This window comes from Opisthocomus hoazin, chromosome 3 (genome assembly GCF_030867145.1).
Source record: "Opisthocomus hoazin isolate bOpiHoa1 chromosome 3, bOpiHoa1.hap1, whole genome shotgun sequence".
In the NCBI taxonomy this organism is placed as follows: domain Eukaryota; kingdom Metazoa; phylum Chordata; class Aves; order Opisthocomiformes; family Opisthocomidae; genus Opisthocomus; species Opisthocomus hoazin.
Window position 1 is genome coordinate 87,803,662 of NC_134416.1, and position 19,768 is coordinate 87,823,429.

A 19,768-nucleotide genomic window follows, 5' to 3' on the forward strand; every position below is an offset into this window, starting at 1 on the left:
ATGCCCCTTTGCTTGCTGGTGTCGATTTCAAAATTAACATTTTCGTTCATGTGCTTCTAATAATCGCTGACCCTTACTTCATGTGCTTTCCACAGGAAATGAATACAGCAGAAATTACTTTGACCCATTGATGGATGAGGAAATAAACCCAAGGCAGTGTGGGATGGAGGTCAGTGAAGAAGGTGAGGCAGAATTAAGTATGTAATTTTGGTGTCAGAATATTCTTTTTCCTTTCATGAAAATGAGGTGACAAAGATCACATATGCAGTTCTATTTAAATATTGAGGTTTACAATTTAAATTATAAGCCTTAACCACTTTCAACAGGATAGGCAGTATACATAGTCTTTGATCAAGGACAGTGAGTTCATGGTCAGGTAAAAGCGAGACTCTGCTACCGTAGCAAAATAAAGCGCTCTCAGAGAACACTGTCTACACCGTGTTCTCTTTAATGAAGTTAGTCCAGAATTGAGTACTAAGCTGCAGCTTTTTTGGAATCCTGCTCCAAAAGTCCTTCTTGGAGAGCAATTTTATTACTGAGCTGAATGTGTGTATGCCTGACAGAAGGAAACCCCAGAACCTGTAGAAGTTCCCAGCACAAGAGGAGCCTTTTGTGGTTTTCTTTTTGCCAGTTTAGCCAAGAAGTTTAGCTTTGCTGTCTGTGGTCGATAGCAAGGAGTAGGAGGGTGTGACTCTGCAGAGCTGGGAGAACAGAACTTATGCATAGGTATGAGAGAGATTAACCAGGAGGTGTTGTCTAGTGGAGGAAATTCTCATTGCTGTTATGGCTTTCAGATAAAAAAGGGTGGGAATGGGCCTGCCTGAATTTGCATGGACTTAAGTAAGAACATCATCATGGTAATGAAGTGCTTAGCTATGCACTGAATGCTTTGGCCCGGCTCCTGTTGTTCAGCACTAACAGCCTGATAGCACGCAAGACCCAGTTCTCCTGTGTTACCTTTCTAGTCCTTTACTTTTTTAAAACCTTGTGCTTATTTCTACTTCAGATGCTGTCTAGACACACAGTTGCAGTCAAATCTAAAACAATTTACCTACTGTAAAGGGTTTCAAAGTAGGTAATATCTGAATTTCACGAGAAACTTAGAGTAGTCATGGAGGTTTAAACATTGGAGGCAAAAACTTGTGTGACTAAGTAGGCTCTAATGCACATCAGTAACTTGAATTTCTGTGTACTGATGAAAAAAATCAAGGTTTATCAAGGGTGAATTAAATCTAAGCCCTATAATTTCTCCATTCATGGTACAGGACAGCAATGTAATACTTTGGAAGTCAACGTCTAGCTCAGAGTTTTCAAACAGAAGACTTTTTTCTGTTGGTACTGCCTTGGTTTGCCTTACAAATAGGCTTTAGGAGTCATGATCTGCTTCATAACCAGAGAAAGAAAAGTGGAATGGATTTCTGTGATTGTACATGTGTGCCTAAAAACATGTACAGATAGAATGGTGACGTAAGGGATACCTAGAAGTACAGGTTTTGTTGGGAGAAAATGTTCTCTTGTTTGTGTTGAGGAGGCTGTGGTACACACTTGAACTTAAGTATTGTGTGTTTTTGTAAATTTGGAAGAGATGGAAGCTCTGAGAAAGTCCATCTTGTTCCAGAGGCAGGAAGGGAGAGGTGGTTTTAGAAACCTGCATGTATGAATGGCTGTCCTTAGGCATTCCATCTTTTTCTCCCTAGGAAAAATGTCACTCAAATGTTGGGGTAACACTTGTTTGTTAAAGGTCTGTTAGCAACGGTACTGGCCTCAGCTTGGTTGTGTTGACAACTGCAGAGCAGTTAGAACGCTATATTTACCAAAATCTCTGCCAAGAGCAAGTCTTCCACCTTGGAGATATTCAGAAGGTCCTGGGCAACTTGGCCCTAGGTGGCCCTGTTTGAGCCAGGGGGGCTGGACTAGCTGGCCTTCAGAGGTCCCTTCCCACCTCAACCAGCCTGATTCATAGGTACTCACAAATCAGGATCATTGTCTGGTTTCCTTTTCCTTGCAGAAGTGTTAAAGAAGCAGAACGTAAGCATACATTTGTATGTAGTGGATGGAGTTAAAAGGACAGTCAGAACTGAAGACTGGTCCTGCATGGTCATCCCAATTGGAAACCATATTCATTTACCTCCTTTTACCAGGTAGCACCTTGTCACTGACGAGACAAAAGCAGAACTAGATGAAGAAATCAGGGCACACTTTAAAGTGAAACTCTGCTTATGATTTAAGCAAGTCAGGCCCAATGCCCAAAGACAATAGATGGCGAAAAGCAAATCTTCAGCCACTAACTCTATTATACAAAGTTAAATATCATTTTAATGTGTTCATCATATGGGATTCTTTAATGGGTTAATCTGTGAAAATGAAGATATTAGCAATTATCTTTTCTATATTTGATAAATTAAATTTGTTCTGGAAATTTGTCTGAGTTGATAATGCCCTGAGAACAAACAACACCCGCTATGGATTTGCTTCCCCCCCTCGTCAAGGGAACATTTCAACGTTACACACTAAAAGAAATGTAAAAGATTCTGTACTCACAGAAGAGGTTTGCAGAAGCCTCCCTATTTGAATGCTCAGTGTGACTGAAAAACTTGGCTCTGCAATTTCATGGTAAAGAAAACTTATTCTTTGAGATTCTATCGGGCACTTAAAAAGAGTCACACAAGGTGGCTTGCAGCTGTTCTTCGATTCACCTACCTTGTATACATTTCTTTGGTCTTCTACCTGCCTTCCTTCACTGACAACTTAGAGAAGCCAGGGTCTGGAAGACCTGGAGAAGACCGTCTCACCTGGTCATTTCTCCCTTAAATATAGAGACTTGAAGTGATTTTTTAAGGTCTCATGGAAAAAGGTAGGAGTGTGTCCCTTGCTCCTTTTACAAGTCTGCAGAAGTTACTGGGAATTTGAATGACTGGCCAGCCGCAAAATCAAAATTCATCATGTGCTATAATGACTACTTGTACTAGGTAACATGTTAGTATTATGGACAGCAAGGTACATTTTGTAATAAAGATCCAAAATCACATTAGAAAATAAATTAGGTAATTTGATATTTATTAAGAAACAAATAGAATTTATCTGGCAATTTGAATGTAAGTAATCATTTCAACTAGTCTGTTAGCACAATTAACAAACCAGTTTTAGTCCAGATCAAGAAATAATTTTGCTTACCATTTGAAAGTATATGATTATATATTTTTTATTTTAAACTGTCTTTCATAACTCAAAAGAAAATGACTGTCACCTCCGCTATGAAACTAGCACTATGAAAACTATTTTTAAGTGTCAAATGGTTTCTTAACTTTGTTATTTTTATATCTTTGTAGTTCTAAATAACATTTCCTGAAACACTACTGGAAGAAACAATAGATGTTTTACTGTTGTTTTTTTAAGATCCTGTGAAATTTGATGAGCAAATCCTGTACGGTAAACTGATGAAGCTTCTAGATGAAGAAAACAGGGTGCTGGACTTCCAAGGTAAATAAAGTCATTTGCATAAAGAAAAATAAAATTCTTAAGTTTAGATACGGGGAGGAGAGTGGGTAATCCATCTCTTTGAACTCAGAAGCAAAAGGAACTTTGATTTTAATGTGAGCCTGTAAGACCTTTTCTCCAAATATTTTGGTTTGAATCATGTTTATGTGGTTTAAAGTGTAAATTAAGTGGCGTACTTTCTCTAGGCAGCTTCATTACATGTTGAATTCTTCATTACGAGTGAAGACTGGAAACATAATTTGTTATCTGCTCAAAGCTAGAAATCTAAATCCTTGTTTAAACTCATAAAGGGGTGGGTCGTTTGTCAGGTGCAACAGTCATGTCACACAGTGTTTGAGGTTATCTACATAAGGATTTACACTTACAGGTGAGTTAGAAAATGTTTTCTGTGGCTTTGTTAGAAAATACAAATTGATGTTCCGTCTACAGTAAAAACAAGAAAGTGTATGAGATGAGATTTCTTCACCTCAAGCCAACAGTCTTGCTTTGGCTTCACTTATTTTTACAGGCATTATTGAACACCCAGTTGATTCATGAGACTTAACACCACAGCCTTTACACAAAGTGCACATCTGCTGTTCTCCTCTGGTTCGTCCTAGGAGAAGTGACGTGAACAAGCCTCGGCTCAGGGCTGCCCTTATATTTTTGGGTATCCTCCTCCTCCTTTTTCAGCAGAGGTCTTTTGTGCAAAAGTGTTTTCCATTCTTTGCATGAGGTTTCCTGGTATATTTCCGTTACACACAGGGCCTACTCTGTCAGAGACAGCACAGGAGGTTGCCTATGGCACTGGCGCTCCAGGAGCTGCAACTTGTTTTATGACTATTTAGTTTGTGAGCAACTTTGTTCTAGAAGAGCAAACATTTTCATTTGCCTAGGGTTGCAAAATCCCTTGAACTGGCACTGGTCATATCAGTAACATCTTTGAAACCCATTTTGTCTCATTTTAAATGCAAGGAAAAGAAAGTACAACCATCACAGCTAAATTCATGCAGATAGTTTAAGAAAAACCTATAACAAATTATTAGCAAGCTTTTTATTGTTGCATGTTAATGTACAGCTCCATATTGCTGAGAAAGGTTATAGCAGTGCTGCAGGTTGATGGTTGCTTTTATCCTGCAACAACACAGATTAAAATAAAAACATGCTTCACTGAGAAGTCAGCATTATTTCTGCAGGAAAGATTGACATGGAGTGTCTTATCTGTGGTAATAATGCAGTCTCTTCCTACCAACATTTATAGTCTTTCATATTCTTTAATAGCTTTATCATCTAGATAACCCTGTGTGATTAAGGAAGATGTCCTGATGTCGTTTTACAGGCTGCCCCAGGGTGGGGTCCAGTACCCTTTCCATTAACTTTCTGAAAGTTAACTGCTGGGGCTTCTGCAAAGTGGTGGGAGAGGGAGAGAGAAGCACCTCTGGGCAGTGGTTCAGCCCACCTCACGTAGACAACTTTTAGCTAATTAGATAAATTGTGCCCTGGAAGCAGTTCTTCTTCCTTTGGCTCTAGAAGGGTCTTGGACAACTGACTTAGACTTGACCATTGCCTTTTGCATGGTGCAGGTAAGTGATCTGAATTGCACCATGCAGATTTGACTACTTTTAAGCAAGGGAACCAGGGAGTGAAGCGGAAGTCTTCCCCATCCATTGGTGGTTACTCTCTCCTTCAGCTAGGTGCCCTAAAACTTTATATTGTGTTACAAATAACATTAATGAATATTGTTAAGATAAACACGTGCTTTACAGAGGATAATAGCAAATAGCATATTTAAAGAGAAATAAGGTTTCACTGAACTCCTCAAATGTTTATAATTCAAACTTATCAGGTATGTTTGAACTAAAAATGTCTTTTTTTCCAACTAGTTTTATCAAATCACCATGAGAGGCAAAATGCTCTTATCACTGGCTACGTGGGATGTGAGACAATTTCAAATCTCTCATCCATCCAAAGCCTTTTGCAGGTACATGGTGCGCTCTGCGGATGGTGACCTCGCGCTCAGGCTGCTGAGGTTGCTGAGCTGCCATCTCACCGATTCAATTTAAGGGCAAGCAAATGCATTAACATGCATGTCTTGCGCTGCAGGAGTACATTAGAGCTCCCGTGTAGGCATGAAGGCACTGGGGGAGACACTGCAGCCCACTGCTGGTTTGTCTTGAGGGGTACCTCAATGCTTTCATTCTTAAAAGAACCATAATGGGTATCAGAGCTAGCCCTGCGGGTGAATGTTGTGCCCTATCCTAGCCGATTTTTTTTACCGAGGTTGTTCTTGGCTTGGGTGAACAAAAAACAGAAAAGAGCGGGATTTTCCTGAGGAAGTGAGGCTTGTGCAGTCTCAATCACTGTTGTATGCGTACCTTGGGCTGTACTTATTTCTGCCTGCCTGTATTTCTCGCTCCCAATTTTTGAACCTGTTGTCCACTTCCAAACCCTTTATTTTAACAGAGAGCAAGTCTCACAGGTCCAATTTTCTTACCAGTTTTATGGAAGTGGGAAGTTGAGCAGAGCAGACAAGCATTATTAATGTCGCCACTGAGGGAAAAGCTAACATGGGAGTTTGACCCTTATTAGACACCATAAAATCCATAGAAAACTAGGACTAATTTGGTTCCACTCTTACAGAACTGCTTCTTTTCTTCATTTGACCACTGAGCTGAAAAATCACGTGGTCATACAGTCCTAATTGATAGATGATCCCTAAAGGAAAGGAAAGAAAATGGCTCAGAATTTATATAATTGTATATTTATAACATTTTTTTGCTCAGTAACCTAACCTGTTGGTCACTCTTGTGATACTTGTCAGCTCATATTATAAGGCAACTTATAAGGCACCATTGGTTGTTTGTTTTTTAGAGAAAGATATGTACTGTATATTTTTTGCCTAGGAATAAAAATCTCTCAAACAATGAAAGATTGTGATCCATGCATGTCTAAAATGGTGCTAGGTGAATACCATAAAAAGCATTTTCTATTATATTATTCTTTGGCAAGAACTAAAAAGTTGAAGTGCGAGTTTTGCAGCATTTTAGTTACTTGAAACTGATGCATGAGCCTTTGGTGATGTACTTTTTTAGGTACAGTTTATACACAGAGTCTTCTAGAACCAGGCAGCCAAAGCGCAGTTTCCATGTGGAGTTTATGCCTGTTTTATATGTTCAAACCTGTGCTGAGGTGTAGTCTGCTGGCGAACCTACCCTTTAAATTCTCAACTCACTGTATAAACCGCTGCTATGTGATGGACAAATGCAGGAGTAAATGAAGTTAAAAGCAGCCAAGCTAATACCGGAGAGATTGTTTTAATTACAGCACAGCATCTGCAAATACAGCCTGTGCTAAGGAGGAGTGATTTAAACTACGTGGAAAGTACGACTCGCAGTGTTAAGTATAGCTGAGGCAATGAAAAGTTTGAAGCAGATGCTAACAACTTGAAGCAGCCAGTTTTTAATCGGTTTCTCAATCTATCAATGAATTTCCTTGTAAATTTTCAGCCATTTCATCCCGTGTGTACGAAGTAGCAACATTTTTAACAGTGTGGCGGCTTCTGTACAGCAAGGAGATGGAGGCTTTGTTTTGGTCGAGTGTTGCTCCGGGGCGGCAGCTCAAGCCTGCAACCCGTGGATCAGTTCAGACATGGAGAAACCTGGTGGTGATAGTTTCAGAAGTCTCTTTGCAAAGCCAGAGTGGAAGGAATAGACCAGCTGAACAACTTTGTTCTCTCCCCATCTTCAGCTCAGGCAAATAAACAGCTTTTCCAACTGTGCTTGAATGAGCATGTGTATCTTTTCATCAAAGATTTTTCAATTCTGAATTGTAACTTATCTCTATTTTTACTGTTTTTTTTCCCTTGAAAAGGCTTGTGAAAATGTTCTCTTTTGCTCTTTTTCCACAAAACACATGCTAATGAGACCAGTGTCTTCCACCAAAACTGAGTTCGCTAAATGTGATTCCTCACAAAAATCATAAACGCAAAAAAGAAATAGAATGTTTTGATGAATCACTGCATGGTCATCTTTGTGAAATGAATATTTTAATTTCTTTTTTGATATTTAAGGGCTATGTCTCTACACCCAGAGGATCCTGAAATAGGAACGTATAGTCTTACCTGGGTGTAAACTTGCACTGCTCCTCTGAAAGTAGTAAAACAGCTGATTTATACCAGCTGAGCATATGGCCTGTTGTGTACAACACAGCATCCAGGGGAGCAAGTGATGCTGCATCTTCTGCTGTTGGCAGTGTTTCCTTTTCCAGCGCTTCCCGGATTTTCTCTCTCTTAGCCAAACCCTTAATGTTACAGTAAATTTAAATGCAAATATTGCTTTGTTTTTGCAATTAATGGTAGTAGGTCAAATCTCTATTCATTAGGCTTGTAATATGCTACATGAAGAGATTGTGTACCCTAAGGTAATGTTTTGGGTTGTTTATATCTACTGTATGCCTCCCCCAACAAGATTTTGAATTGTATCCTGGTGTAATTAAAAAAAACCCAACACTCTACTTCCTGTGTGTTGGTGGCACCGAGGTGATTTAAGTACTTGGGAAGCTCAACGATTAAAGTCACTGAACAATGAGTAGTGAGCAAAACTGAAAATTTTAATAGCCTTAGTTTTATCTTTCCTTTTCTGGTCTTCATTAGGGAATGAGAGACTTCAAAGGGGAGTGAGAAAAAAAAAAAGTCTTTTAACTGCTTGCATGTCTTAGGATGGAAAAAGAGAAAAACAAATAACTAGATATGGCAGTTTCTTGCAGAGAAAGGCACAGAGAACTATAAAAAACATATACTTACACACAGAAATATGAGGGAAGAAAGACAATCAGATGTGGACAACCTGGTGTCTGTCATTTCTTAGTGATCCTAATGTGGAGAAATGAGCAAAAATAGTTGCCTTTATTATTTATGACCCAAACTAGTACTAGTACTGTAGTGGATATCAATGAGAAATTCTGTTTTTTAAGTAGCATGATGAACTAAACCGAAAAAAGGACACAACTTCTCTTTAAGGTTGACTTTACGAATGGGATTTATTTTTATTTACGTGCAGTGTGTAGCCTTTGGTTCTACATACGTCACTGCAGTGAAATCAGGAGAATGATGTAGTTGAGAGCAGAACTGGACTGAATTAATTAGGCAGGAGCTGTGCACCCATACCTGGGGGAGGAATCTGATCCTCCAGGGTGAGTGAGAGGAAGATGAAATCTTCGAAGATGAAAGCTTGGTGAGGCTCCACCTTAAACTCTCTTTCAATTGCAGTTATTCCTCCTCTTCCTCATGAGTTAAAGCCAAAGTCGTTCCAAATCCCAGTTCCTTTATGATTTACAGGGGAGCAAAGTGACCATGGAAATGCAGAGTGCCCCTTTTAAAAATTATTTAAGGAACTAGCTGCAAGTGCTAAAATTGTCCCTGTTGCTCTTGAGGAGAGTTTCCCTGGTAATGGCACTTGGAACCTGCCTGTTGTTCTACTGCTGTTACTTCTCACTGTTCATGTCATGGCATGAACTGTCTTAAATTGTTGGTGGGCCAAACGTGCTAACTGAGAAGGTACTAACCAGTGAATGAATGCCGATTTACCAAAACATGATCTGCCACTTTTGTTTCAAGCAGCCCGCGTTGCCAGTGAAGATTTTCCAGATTCTGTGATGCCTGTCAGCTCCAGTAAGGCACGTGACCTTCACAGGGAGCTTGAAGATGAAGTGATTCCTTCATATATCGAACAGTTTGAGAGAGATGTTCAGGATGACATAATTCTGCTTGGCAGCTTTTCACTGGAACAGGTCAGAGTTAAGAACTGTAAGACAATTTTATTGCTTGCTTCATAACATGATGCTGCCTTGTTAACCTTGTACACCCCAATTTGGTTTCACTGCCCAGTGATACATATATTGCAAGGGGAAAAGGTAACCCATTTTGTTGTCTTGCTTTATGTGACTGGCACTTTGCTAAGCTTAACAGCAGGACCTTTATCTTTGTCTCCATTTCAATGTGAATAAAAATAGACTGCCTTCGTTGCTTCTTTCCTAAATAGTGGAGTGTCTATGACTGCTCCACAGTAAGTATTGCAATAGAGTTTCAATCAAGAGCCTAAGCTTAGGACATCTGTCTCTGCCAAATTTAACAGAGGCTTATTCATGTATCAATGAGCAAGTTCGAATTGGAGCCTAGAAAGGATTTATGTAGCAATATTCATTGTACAGAGGATAAGATTATTCCCAAGTTATACATCTGTTGTGTTTTTGAAGGTGGCAAAGCTTCCTATGATTTTCTTTTTGTTATTTCACAGTGTAAAGAGGCAAGGTTGGGTTCGTGTTGAGAAAGGCACAAATTTTCAGGGCTGAAATGATACTTGTGACCTCCTAACTACCATTTGTCCCTTTGAAAAATCTCAGACCAAGGCTAGGGGACAGGAACAGAGATTAATTGATGAATCTATCACTTTTAATTAGCATCATGAGAACAGCGCATTGGCTCTGATGGGCTTAAAATAGGTTATCCAGTGACTGATGGTGGTCTAAACTTTCTTTTATTTTCAGGGGAAGTTTTTAGAATTTTTTCACTGCAGAACTAGACCTCATCATTGCCTTCTGCATGTTGGTGAAGGACACAATTCCCCTCCTGCTTTTCTCTAAATCCTTGTGTAGCTATATTTCATTTCTTCTGACGTTTTTTGTGGCTGTATGCATCATGCATAGAAGGTGGTTTGGGGAATATTGTTCAGAGAGCATGAAATAGGAGGGAAACATGAGAGAAAAGGACTCAGATAGTACTAAAAGCATCATCTGCGTCAAGGGGCTCATGGACTAGGAACCTCGGAACAGGTGAACAGAGTGCTGCACCTTTCCAGAAGACTTTATAATACGTTGAGAGTTCATGCTTTAAGTTTGGGCTATTCAGATGCCCCCAAAGCTTCCTGAGGCTCTGTGACAACTGAAGGAACACAATAGATATGTCAACCCTTTGTTTACCCTCCCTCTAAACATGGTCACTGGAGAGCTGGTTGTCTTTCTTGGACTCTTTTTCATAGAATCATAGAATGCTTTGGGTTAAAGTTGTTAAGCAAAGTTTGTTTCCTAGACAGAAGCAAACTATCTGGTCATCCCAAAATAACGTTCTGCTTTTTAACTGACAATTGTATATGTGAATCCACATGTAATACAATATAATACTGCTTTTCTTCCTTATTTTCTTCCAAAATAAAGAAAATTATCACTTAATGTGATTGTGCTGGTCTACCATGTGCTTACAGACAGGGACTCAATACTTTATACAGCAGAGAAGAGGTCTTGAATGTCTGTTTTCTGTGCATTCCTTCCACACATCTCTAGCTTCAGTTGTCCATGCCCTGTTTAGGAATTCAGTCGTACTGACATGGTCAGCTGTCACTTCTGCATCCCGCAATGCAGAGGTTAATGAGAGGATCACTGTAAAATCTATATTGCCTTCCAGATCAGTGATGTATTCATCTGTCCTTTCCTTGGAAGCACATAGAAATGGTGCATCCAGCTGCTTTGAACAGAAAATGGAAGGTGACATTGGAAGTAGAGGCTGGAAACATGCACCTTTTATGTTATATTGTTATTATTTAACAATAATGTAACAATGCTTACATTATTTAAGAATTATGCTTACATAATTTAACAATAATGTAAGCATGCTTATTCTTCTTTAATTGACCTTCTTTATTCTTTAATGGACTGTCTTTACTCTTTGATCTGTGGATATACCCCTGCAGCATAGTAGTGTTGATGCCTTTCCGCAACAGCTACAGGTTCAGCGCTAGACTGTTGCTATGGTCTTCAGAATCTGTTGCTGCTGTCTTTGGGATGCTCCCAGCTTTCATTGATTGAGTGTATGTTTATTGGTTTGAAAAAGTCTTTAATTTGTTGTGTGCCATTTACTTCTTATTCAGAAAAAGACCCCTTCCTTCTGCAGGTTTAGTGAGTAGCAGATGTACTTTAGCCAGGGTAATTTATGATTAGTTAATCTGCCATAATGACATAAAGTGAGCCTGAAACAAGCTCCTATCAATTTTGCTGTTAGAGGTAACATAATATTTTCAAATGTCTACCAATTTGAGTAATTAACCCTCAGACTGAGTGAAGGAGTCTAATAGACATCTCTCTTGCATTACTTCGCTTTGACAAAACGAAAGCAAAACAGGGGAGCCCAAGGGTTAAAACTAGCAAGTGAGAGTTTACAGTACCTGAGACTGGTTTTACAAGTGAGTTTCAGAAACACACTTGAGCTGCTGCTGTTTCTTTTTCGGCTGCCAAATATTCTCTCCAAGGAGGCATCTGGTTCGCACTAGAGCTTTGCTGGCGGTGTTGACAAGAAGAGAACAGCTAAGTATTAACTATCTATCCCTTAGTTAGTTGCTTTTCTTCTCGGAGTTTTAGCTTTGCAGTAAATGGGTGGCTTTTGTTTAAACAGCAGCTCAGTGCATGAGATCACCATGATTAAAAGTTTTTGAAAAGGAAGATGAACTTTCCAAAATAATAACAATAAAAAAAAAGGTTTATGTAATATTTTAGCTCTGGAACTTAAAGCTGTGTTGTTACTTCATGTTCTGTTTAGTAAATGCAAAAGCTGATATTTGAGTTTGGCAAGAAATCATAAGGGGAGATCTGATAGATTCTTGTAAAGAAAGCATTAAGCAGATGTCAACTTTCTGTTAACAAACACAATAAAGAATATTAAATCTGGAAAGCTAGTACTGTTTCTTGCAGCCTACCATGTAGGCCTATAGATTTCAAAAGTCCCAAAGACATTTGCTTTTAATAAATAAAAATAAACTCTGCTGAGAGAAAATCATAACTTTGGGACTGTGTTGTGGTAGAAGCTGAGCAGGTAAAACCAAGGCTGGATACGCAGAATGCTGTAGAAAACCATCTGTCATCAGACAACACAGGGGTACATGCTTATGTGCAGAACTTGATCTTACAGAGCAGACAAATATGCAAGGAAAGACCTGACGTAATGCCAGCTTAAAGTGTTTGATTAAAGGCAAGAAGCTCTCAAAACAGGAGAGACTGCTAAGGACGAAGCAAAAACTTAGTGGTTGGGGTAATACTGCACTTCATGGGCCTTTGGCAACATAATCTAAAAATGCCAGCTCTAGGACTGTCAGTTGTTTCTGAACTAAGACAAAAAAAGTGACTACTCAGTTTTATGTAGGTTCTCTCAGAAAAAAAAATTAATAATGGGCAATTGGAAGGATCAGTATTGCCCCAGAATTCAAAAACATCTTTCCTGCTTAGCCTTCCTCTTCCTGCAACTTGGTTGGTATTCCTAACTAAAGGTAATCTGTTCACAACCTCCGTCTCTCTCTACAGGATTCCACTGCTACATTTAGTTCTCTGAGCTGGGCATAACACCTTGCAGGACTTGATTATTACAACTATATCATCAGCTTTGATCCATGACCTCAATGTGAATTACTCAAGAGCCTCTGAAAGCAAAGTGCAAGTTTTGCTCTTCAGTACCAGCAGCTGAGTTATAGGAGTAAGAAATGAGCTATTTGTTGCAAGTGAATAGTAATAAAATGTTGCCTTTCACCAAGTGATTTACATTTTGGTTAAACAAAGGTTAATTCCTCTGGGTATTAGACCTAATACTCTTACAGGGTCAATATTATCACAGTTCTGACTCCTTGCCAAGTCACAGAGAAAGCAATGTTTAGGATCATGGAGTGATTAATTTTTCTTTGGTTAGTAGTGGATAACATGTGGGTAAAATTTGATACTATGAAGGTCATGATAAATCTACTCTCCAACTAGGAATTTAATTAGTTGGAACAGGCCTCGGTCATATAAAACACCAATGCAGATTTTGCTTACATTTTCTACCCCGTTGCATAATGCTGTCATTTATATCCTGATAGTACCTGCAGACCTCCCCTCAACAAAGCCGTAGCCTACGAAGCATTGTACAATCCTGTGTGATTGTTCTTTGTAAATAAGATACTTGTTTGAATATGTGCACCTAAGCAATGCAGGATTGAAAGTGACCTCAGCCGAAAACTGGCTACTCCTTTTTGATATCTGCCAAGATTTGAAATGACTGTGGTGTTCCAATGACTCTTTTTTGTTTTACTGAGAATTGCAAGTCAAGAATACAAAAGATGGCAATGTTTCTTTTACACTATGTCTTAAAAGTGAATGATTTCATTTGAGGTGAGCTACCCATATGCTACGCCCAGTATTTGAGTGTCAAAGCATCTCTACAGTCTGTTAGTATAGTAGTTTCCATTTCATTTATGTGATGTGATATAGGAATTATGGGTATCTTCATTTTACAGAGTAATAACAAGGACACAGATAGACTGAAATCTACACCTGTCAGAAATGCCTAGCATTTAATTTCCTTTTGAAAGATGTCGTTAGGCCAAGCTCATTGAATTCATTATAGTCCTGCCAGGTAGACTGCTCATGGACTGGTGAAAGAGCACTTGACTGAAATGGATGTCTGAGGGGAAAAAAACCCAAGTTAAACTTCCCAAAGCCTGGGGTACTGGGCTTCTGGCCCTTGGACTTCTGATGTCCTGCCTAGTCAGTGGCCATGGTCCTCAGATGTGAGTCAGCACCCACACAGCAGACTTAAATCCTGACCAAGAAGCCAGTACGTCTAGCTAGGGAACTTCTTTATCCTGCAGGCTGGCAATCTGAGATTTCCAAGTATCTTTATTCTCTCAGGCTTACTCCTGTTTCCTCAGTCTGCAGTCTGGAAGCCCTCCCAATTTCTAAGGCTCCTTCTTATTTCTTCTGGATGCTTAGATATACACAATTGTGTTTTTTTTTTTTTAGAGGTAGGAGGGATGGAAAGGGTGGCATGGAAATAAAGTCAGCTTAAGCAGAATTGTGGAAAAGGTGTTTCATATGTTTCTAAATGGCCTGTCACTGTGCTGTCACAACACCCTTAACTTTGATATATAGCTGCTCTTTTTAATTGTAATTCTCTTTTGATTGTTTTGTTCAGGAGTTACGTGGATTTTAAGTCAAGTAAATATTTAGATGGAAGTAATGAAAGTCTGTATTTCTTGTATTTTTCACTAAAAAGGAGTTCACTTATTTTTTACTGTGTTCTTTCATTCTTCAAGATAGGAAGGGCAATTAAACAGCTAAAGCAGTTCTTGATATTCTATTGAGCTGACACAAAGAATCCTACAGCTACTGTAAATGATGATACTGCATTTGCTGCTGCTTAAGGTAATCTGACCGGTCAGCTCTCTGGCTCATTATCCTAATACAAACTCCAGCAAGAAAGTCTGTTTCTATGGTTCAATAGACAGAGACAATTGGAAAGATTCTTCAAAGAGAAAATGTGATTGCCAAGTCCTGTTGAAGTTTAACCAACTTCATCAAGTACTGGCCACCTGTTAAAAGAAGCAGAACTCCGATGAGATTTGTAGGGAAAGAGCGAGCATTATTGATGCAAAGAGGCACGAACCCACAAAAATCAATAAAATAAAACCAAACTTTTAGGTCCTCATGTATGCTCCAGAATTACTTTTATTTTTTTGTTTTCCCAGGGAGGTTTTATCTGTATTTTTAATATATTTGGAGCCAAACTGCAGTCACTGGTGTAGCTAAGTCTACAGTTGGTTAGCTTTTATGACATGAGACTCCTTAGCAGCGTTAATGGACTACACAGATTTTATGAGGTGCAGAGAGATGAATCACTCTGAATGTTGTAACTTTTTGCTTCTGTAGTCTGAAGAGTCTGTAGAGCTGAATTTTTTAAGTGGAACCTATGCTGGATGGTACATTTGACCTCTACTTCATAGAACAGATTATTCAGGTGGGGAAGGACCTGGCCTCTGAAGGCTGTCTAGTCCAACCTCCTGCTCAAAGCAGGGCTAACTTTGAGGTATATCAGGCTCTCTGTGTGTGATCTGAGTTTTTAAGGGCTTTGGAGTTGCTCACACCAGTTTGTTAGTGTGAAACATAACCAGGTCATCTGTAAGTTGGAAGGCATAGAAATACTGGGAAAGACAGTCCAGTCGCATTACATGTTGTGTATTTGTTTTGTACATAGGTGGGAAATCATCACTGTTGCTCAACTTGCTGGCTACCTCTTAACACAGTTGGTTTCTCTCTCTACTATGATAGACCCTGAGACAAGATGCAGCTTTCAGGACTAGGTAGTTACAAAGAGAACATATACCAAAGTGCATACGTTCACTCAAACATGCGGTAGCATAGTATGATGTTATGATGCAATTTCTCGTGTCAGCATTCAAATCAGAGAAGCAGGGTTTACATTTCAGCTGAAGATGTGAAATGGTTTCCACTTATAACTTCCAGCAGAGAGATGGAGAGAGATGTGGCCTTGCAGGAGGTGATCTGTTCAGTAAAGAGAAAAATCATTAGACATGGCAACTTGTCATTTCTGCTGTTGTATTTCAGACAATCATACAGTAAACTGTACTTAAAGCATTGTTTCCCTCTCTGTAATTTTCATATACTAAGTGAATGTCTCTCTTAATTATGAAGTGTTCAAGTGTGTGTCTGCACACTTGAAACAGAAGATGATGTGAAAGCCACTACTAATGGACGTTACTGGATAAAACCGAAGCCTGTGCTCTTAGATTACAATTATCGAGATGAATTTGTGAGGCAATGCTTTGTTAACACTCAGAAAAAACAATGAGGACTCAGAAAGATGAGATAGACTGTAACCTCAGACCTAAACATCAGTTTTTATGGGGCTGTAATAAGCAAATTAGTTATGATGACTCAGTTTTCCCTAACTACAAAACAGACCTTAAATTAGATAGCTGCTTTAGGGAAGAGTAAGAGGGTTAAAGCAGCAAAGTTTCATGAGGGACTTTGAAAAGGCTATAGAAATAACAAAAATATTCTGTGCTTAAATTAACAAAGATTTTCAAATTGAGGAAGAATGGGGGAAAAAACCTACAAAAAGTGCCTATATTTCCAGTTGGTATTTCTTTTCAGTTTCTCTGCAGTTGTTGATGCCATGAATTGCTGTCAGTATCCAGAAAGTAGAAAAGATTGTAAAATGAAGTTCATTACATAGCTTATGAATGTTTTTTCTTCTTTTTTTTTTGTTTTTTAAATGCGAGCTATTCATTTTAGATCCATGGATTGGCATAATTCACTTGGTTTCCACTGGCATTGCTTGTGCTACCTGAGTTTAAACTGGAGGGAAAGTGTTCCCTAATAAAGTGTGGTTAGCATCTTCCATTGTGTCTTGTTGTTTAGGGTTAAATTACCCAAAGATTCTTAGTAGCTGGTGATTTCTAGGCTAATCTGGAGACTTTTCAACTTGCAGAGATCAGACAGGCTAACACACTTCTGCTTAAATTCTCTTCATCATTGGCAAATACCATTTCAGCATTGTGTGTTTTCAGTGCTTGGCTATGGTTGTCAGACACTCTGATAAATGGCCTTGCATACACTTACAACAGTCTGTAGATTTTGATGAGGACATCAGAGCTTTATGACCTTGAAGTTACATCTTCTCAACTGTGAAATAAGGAGCATATGAAGGAGTACCTGGTGGCTTTGGAGAAACTACAGATGGTCTCTCTGTGAATGGCAAGACAGAAATGAGAAGAGTGAGTCCTCTGTTTTGAGGCTGGAGAGGCACAATCTTCGTTTTGCTGAAGCTAGGTAGTCTGCAACAGATATCCATCCAGAGTGTCCTCAGTGCATCTCAAGATAAGTGATTGAAGTTCTTTAATTTGTTAGTAATATTATCTTGGATCAAAATCAAAATGAAAACATCTCTGAGTTTTGGGGGAGTTCAAGCCCTTGTTTATCACACCACTTTACAGACAGATCTAGTTTCATAACTTTTCAAAATTAGCATCTTTAATATATATTCTATGATTCTATATGTCTTATAAAAAGCGCCCACCTTGGTAGCAGGATACTGCTTTCTCATGTTTGTTGGTAGCTCAGTCTTCACTGCATTGCAGAGAGAATGCAACGCTTTACAAATTTATCAAATTGATCAGCCTATAATGTCACTAAATGTATCTGTGTTACTCTATGTAATAAGGCTGTAGCATGACTAAAGTAAATCTCACTTTGTGCTCTGTAGTATCAGTTTTAACAGAGAGTATGAATTCTTTTTTTCCCTAGCTGTAACAAATAGCTCAATTGTTGAAGTTTTTAATTTTGTGCTCATGAACAGTAAATTGCTTTAATTTTCTATTTGGAAGGAAAGTTCTGAGGGGCATTGCTTTGTTGCTTTTTCTCTTTTCCTTTTAAAAACATGTCTGAGAGTTTGTGGCACATTTTTGGCCGAGTGCACCATGAATAATCCTACCATCTGTCTAGGATTTTGACACCACTTTTCCTCCTGATTTTGGCCATCTTCAAGGCAAGGTCACCCAAATTCCAGCATGCAAAGGGCAGTGCAATTTTCAGAGTAGACATTATTGACTTGCTTTGTTTTGAATGAAGGGCACTCATCTTGCTTACCTCTCTATGCTTCAGTTCCCTGTGGTGTTTCTGTAGTTAACGTGGAGAGAAGTCTCTCAAAATCTCACTTTATCTGAAAGGATAGTTATCTTTTTTTGCAACATTTTTGTTTTTCTTTATCTGAAATAATTCATTTTTTTACTTGTCTTGTGGTACACAATGTACTAGAGGTTGACAGTCACTGGGAGTAAATCACCACACAGCAGCCAGAGTGTGAAGGAGGAGGTCTAGGTGGCGTGGGTGGGCCTACAGATGTGAGGTTTGTTTCTAGTCCTGGTGACACTTAGCTCAGTGAGCTCAGGCAAGTCACTTCTCACTGGTATCTCACTTCTCCCATCTGTAAAAATGGAGTGGACAGGATTTCCATCACTATAAAATATTTTGGAATGCAGAGATGGAAATCCTAGGCAAAAACTTTTACTTGGGCGTTTGTTTACAGTTGGAAAGACAGCACAACCTGCACTGTGATGTACCAGTGTGATTTCTGAAGAAGTGGAATGAATGGGAAGCACTGGGATCCTCTCCATGTGGGATCCCTGTGGGTGGTGGGAGCCTGCTCGAGACCCTGCTGGTGGTGTCTCCATGATGCCTCTGCCGTGCCCAGACCTAGTGAGGAGGACTTGTGGGAAGGTGGACCCCCAAAGCACTCCTATCGGGGAGTAAAATTTCACCAGAGCCAGGGCTCATCTTGCTGTTTCAAACTGCCGTGGGGCAAGTACCTCACCAGAAGGCTGTAATATTAAATGGTAGAAAACCAATTCTATTTTGCTTCAAAGTTTTGCTGATTTTTGTGGGCTTTCTCCTAAGAGGAAAGGATGTGTATGGGTGGGGTTTTGTTTAATTTTTTCTAAACTGAAAATTACTGTAAGAATCAAGTCCTACCATTTGTGAAGTAGTTTCATGGTGAAAATAGCCAGTCAGAATGGATTAATGGTATTGAGTCAGGTTCTTGTTTTCTGCCTGCAGTAGGAGCAATGCTTACCATTGTGTGTCTCTAGGCTGAGCCCAGAAGGAAAGACCTTTTTAAAATACTGGTCTAGATCATGCGCTCTGAAATCAGTAGGTGGGCCATTTGTGTAATTAGGTCTCATGAAGAGACGGAGCAAGATATGCAAAGGAGCTGGCTCACTGCTAAAGCTGCGCCTGGTATCAGGACAGAGAATAGGACAAAGTGGTGCTATGATTGAGCCCTCTTGCCTTCAGACAGCATCCGGCTTTCTCCAATACATCCCAGGTGAGCTCTGAAGGATGTCCAGCGGTTCTCGGATTTTAGCCACTTTTTTTTCTGAAGGGGCCCTCAGTGTTGATATCAACTTGAAGCTAAATCACATTTCATGCTTTCTTGTTGGGAATGCCTGTTGCCAATGGTGCGTCATTTTTACAGTCTGGACAATGCAGGTGTCATGACGAGAAACAAGCACTTAACTATGTGTGAGATGGTATATGCCATTGAAAAAAAGCTCTTGGGTTTATTCCAGTAAATCTCTGATTCGAGGGATATCGCAGCAATGATTATTCCACATTTTAGGAAAATTATATGGGCTGCTCTGTTTTTGAAAACTTAAACATATTTTCCTCTATTAAATTGCTTCCTGGTGATGGAAATGTCTGAGATTTTTTTTCTACTGCATTTACTTTCCTTTAGCTTGCACACCCCTGAGGTAATTAGTGTAGGTTAAAATTTACATAACTGACTTTGGGATTTTGCAAATAGGAAAGATGGAAATTTATTCAAGGTGGTGAATAATTCATTTTAAAGCAAGTTTCCTGTTTTTTTTTTTCTTTTAATCATGTAGAAGATGTATCACAGACTCATAGAGGGTTTACTGAATAG

At 39.2% G+C, this 19,768-nt stretch overlaps 1 protein-coding gene across 1 annotated transcript in view; it reads left to right on the forward strand.

The window, feature by feature from the left end:
* The window catches only part of LOC104326785 (orofacial cleft 1 candidate gene 1 protein homolog), a 65,999-nt gene that overhangs the window by 40,295 nt on the left and 5,936 nt on the right, over positions 1 to 19,768 (forward strand). Inside the window, exons 5-7 of the mRNA XM_075417260.1 lie at positions 96 to 182; positions 3,397 to 3,480; positions 9,092 to 9,264. Of these exons, the coding sequence (XP_075273375.1) occupies positions 96 to 182; positions 3,397 to 3,480; positions 9,092 to 9,264 (344 nt within the window). The remainder of the gene's footprint in view (positions 1 to 95; positions 183 to 3,396; positions 3,481 to 9,091; positions 9,265 to 19,768) is intronic.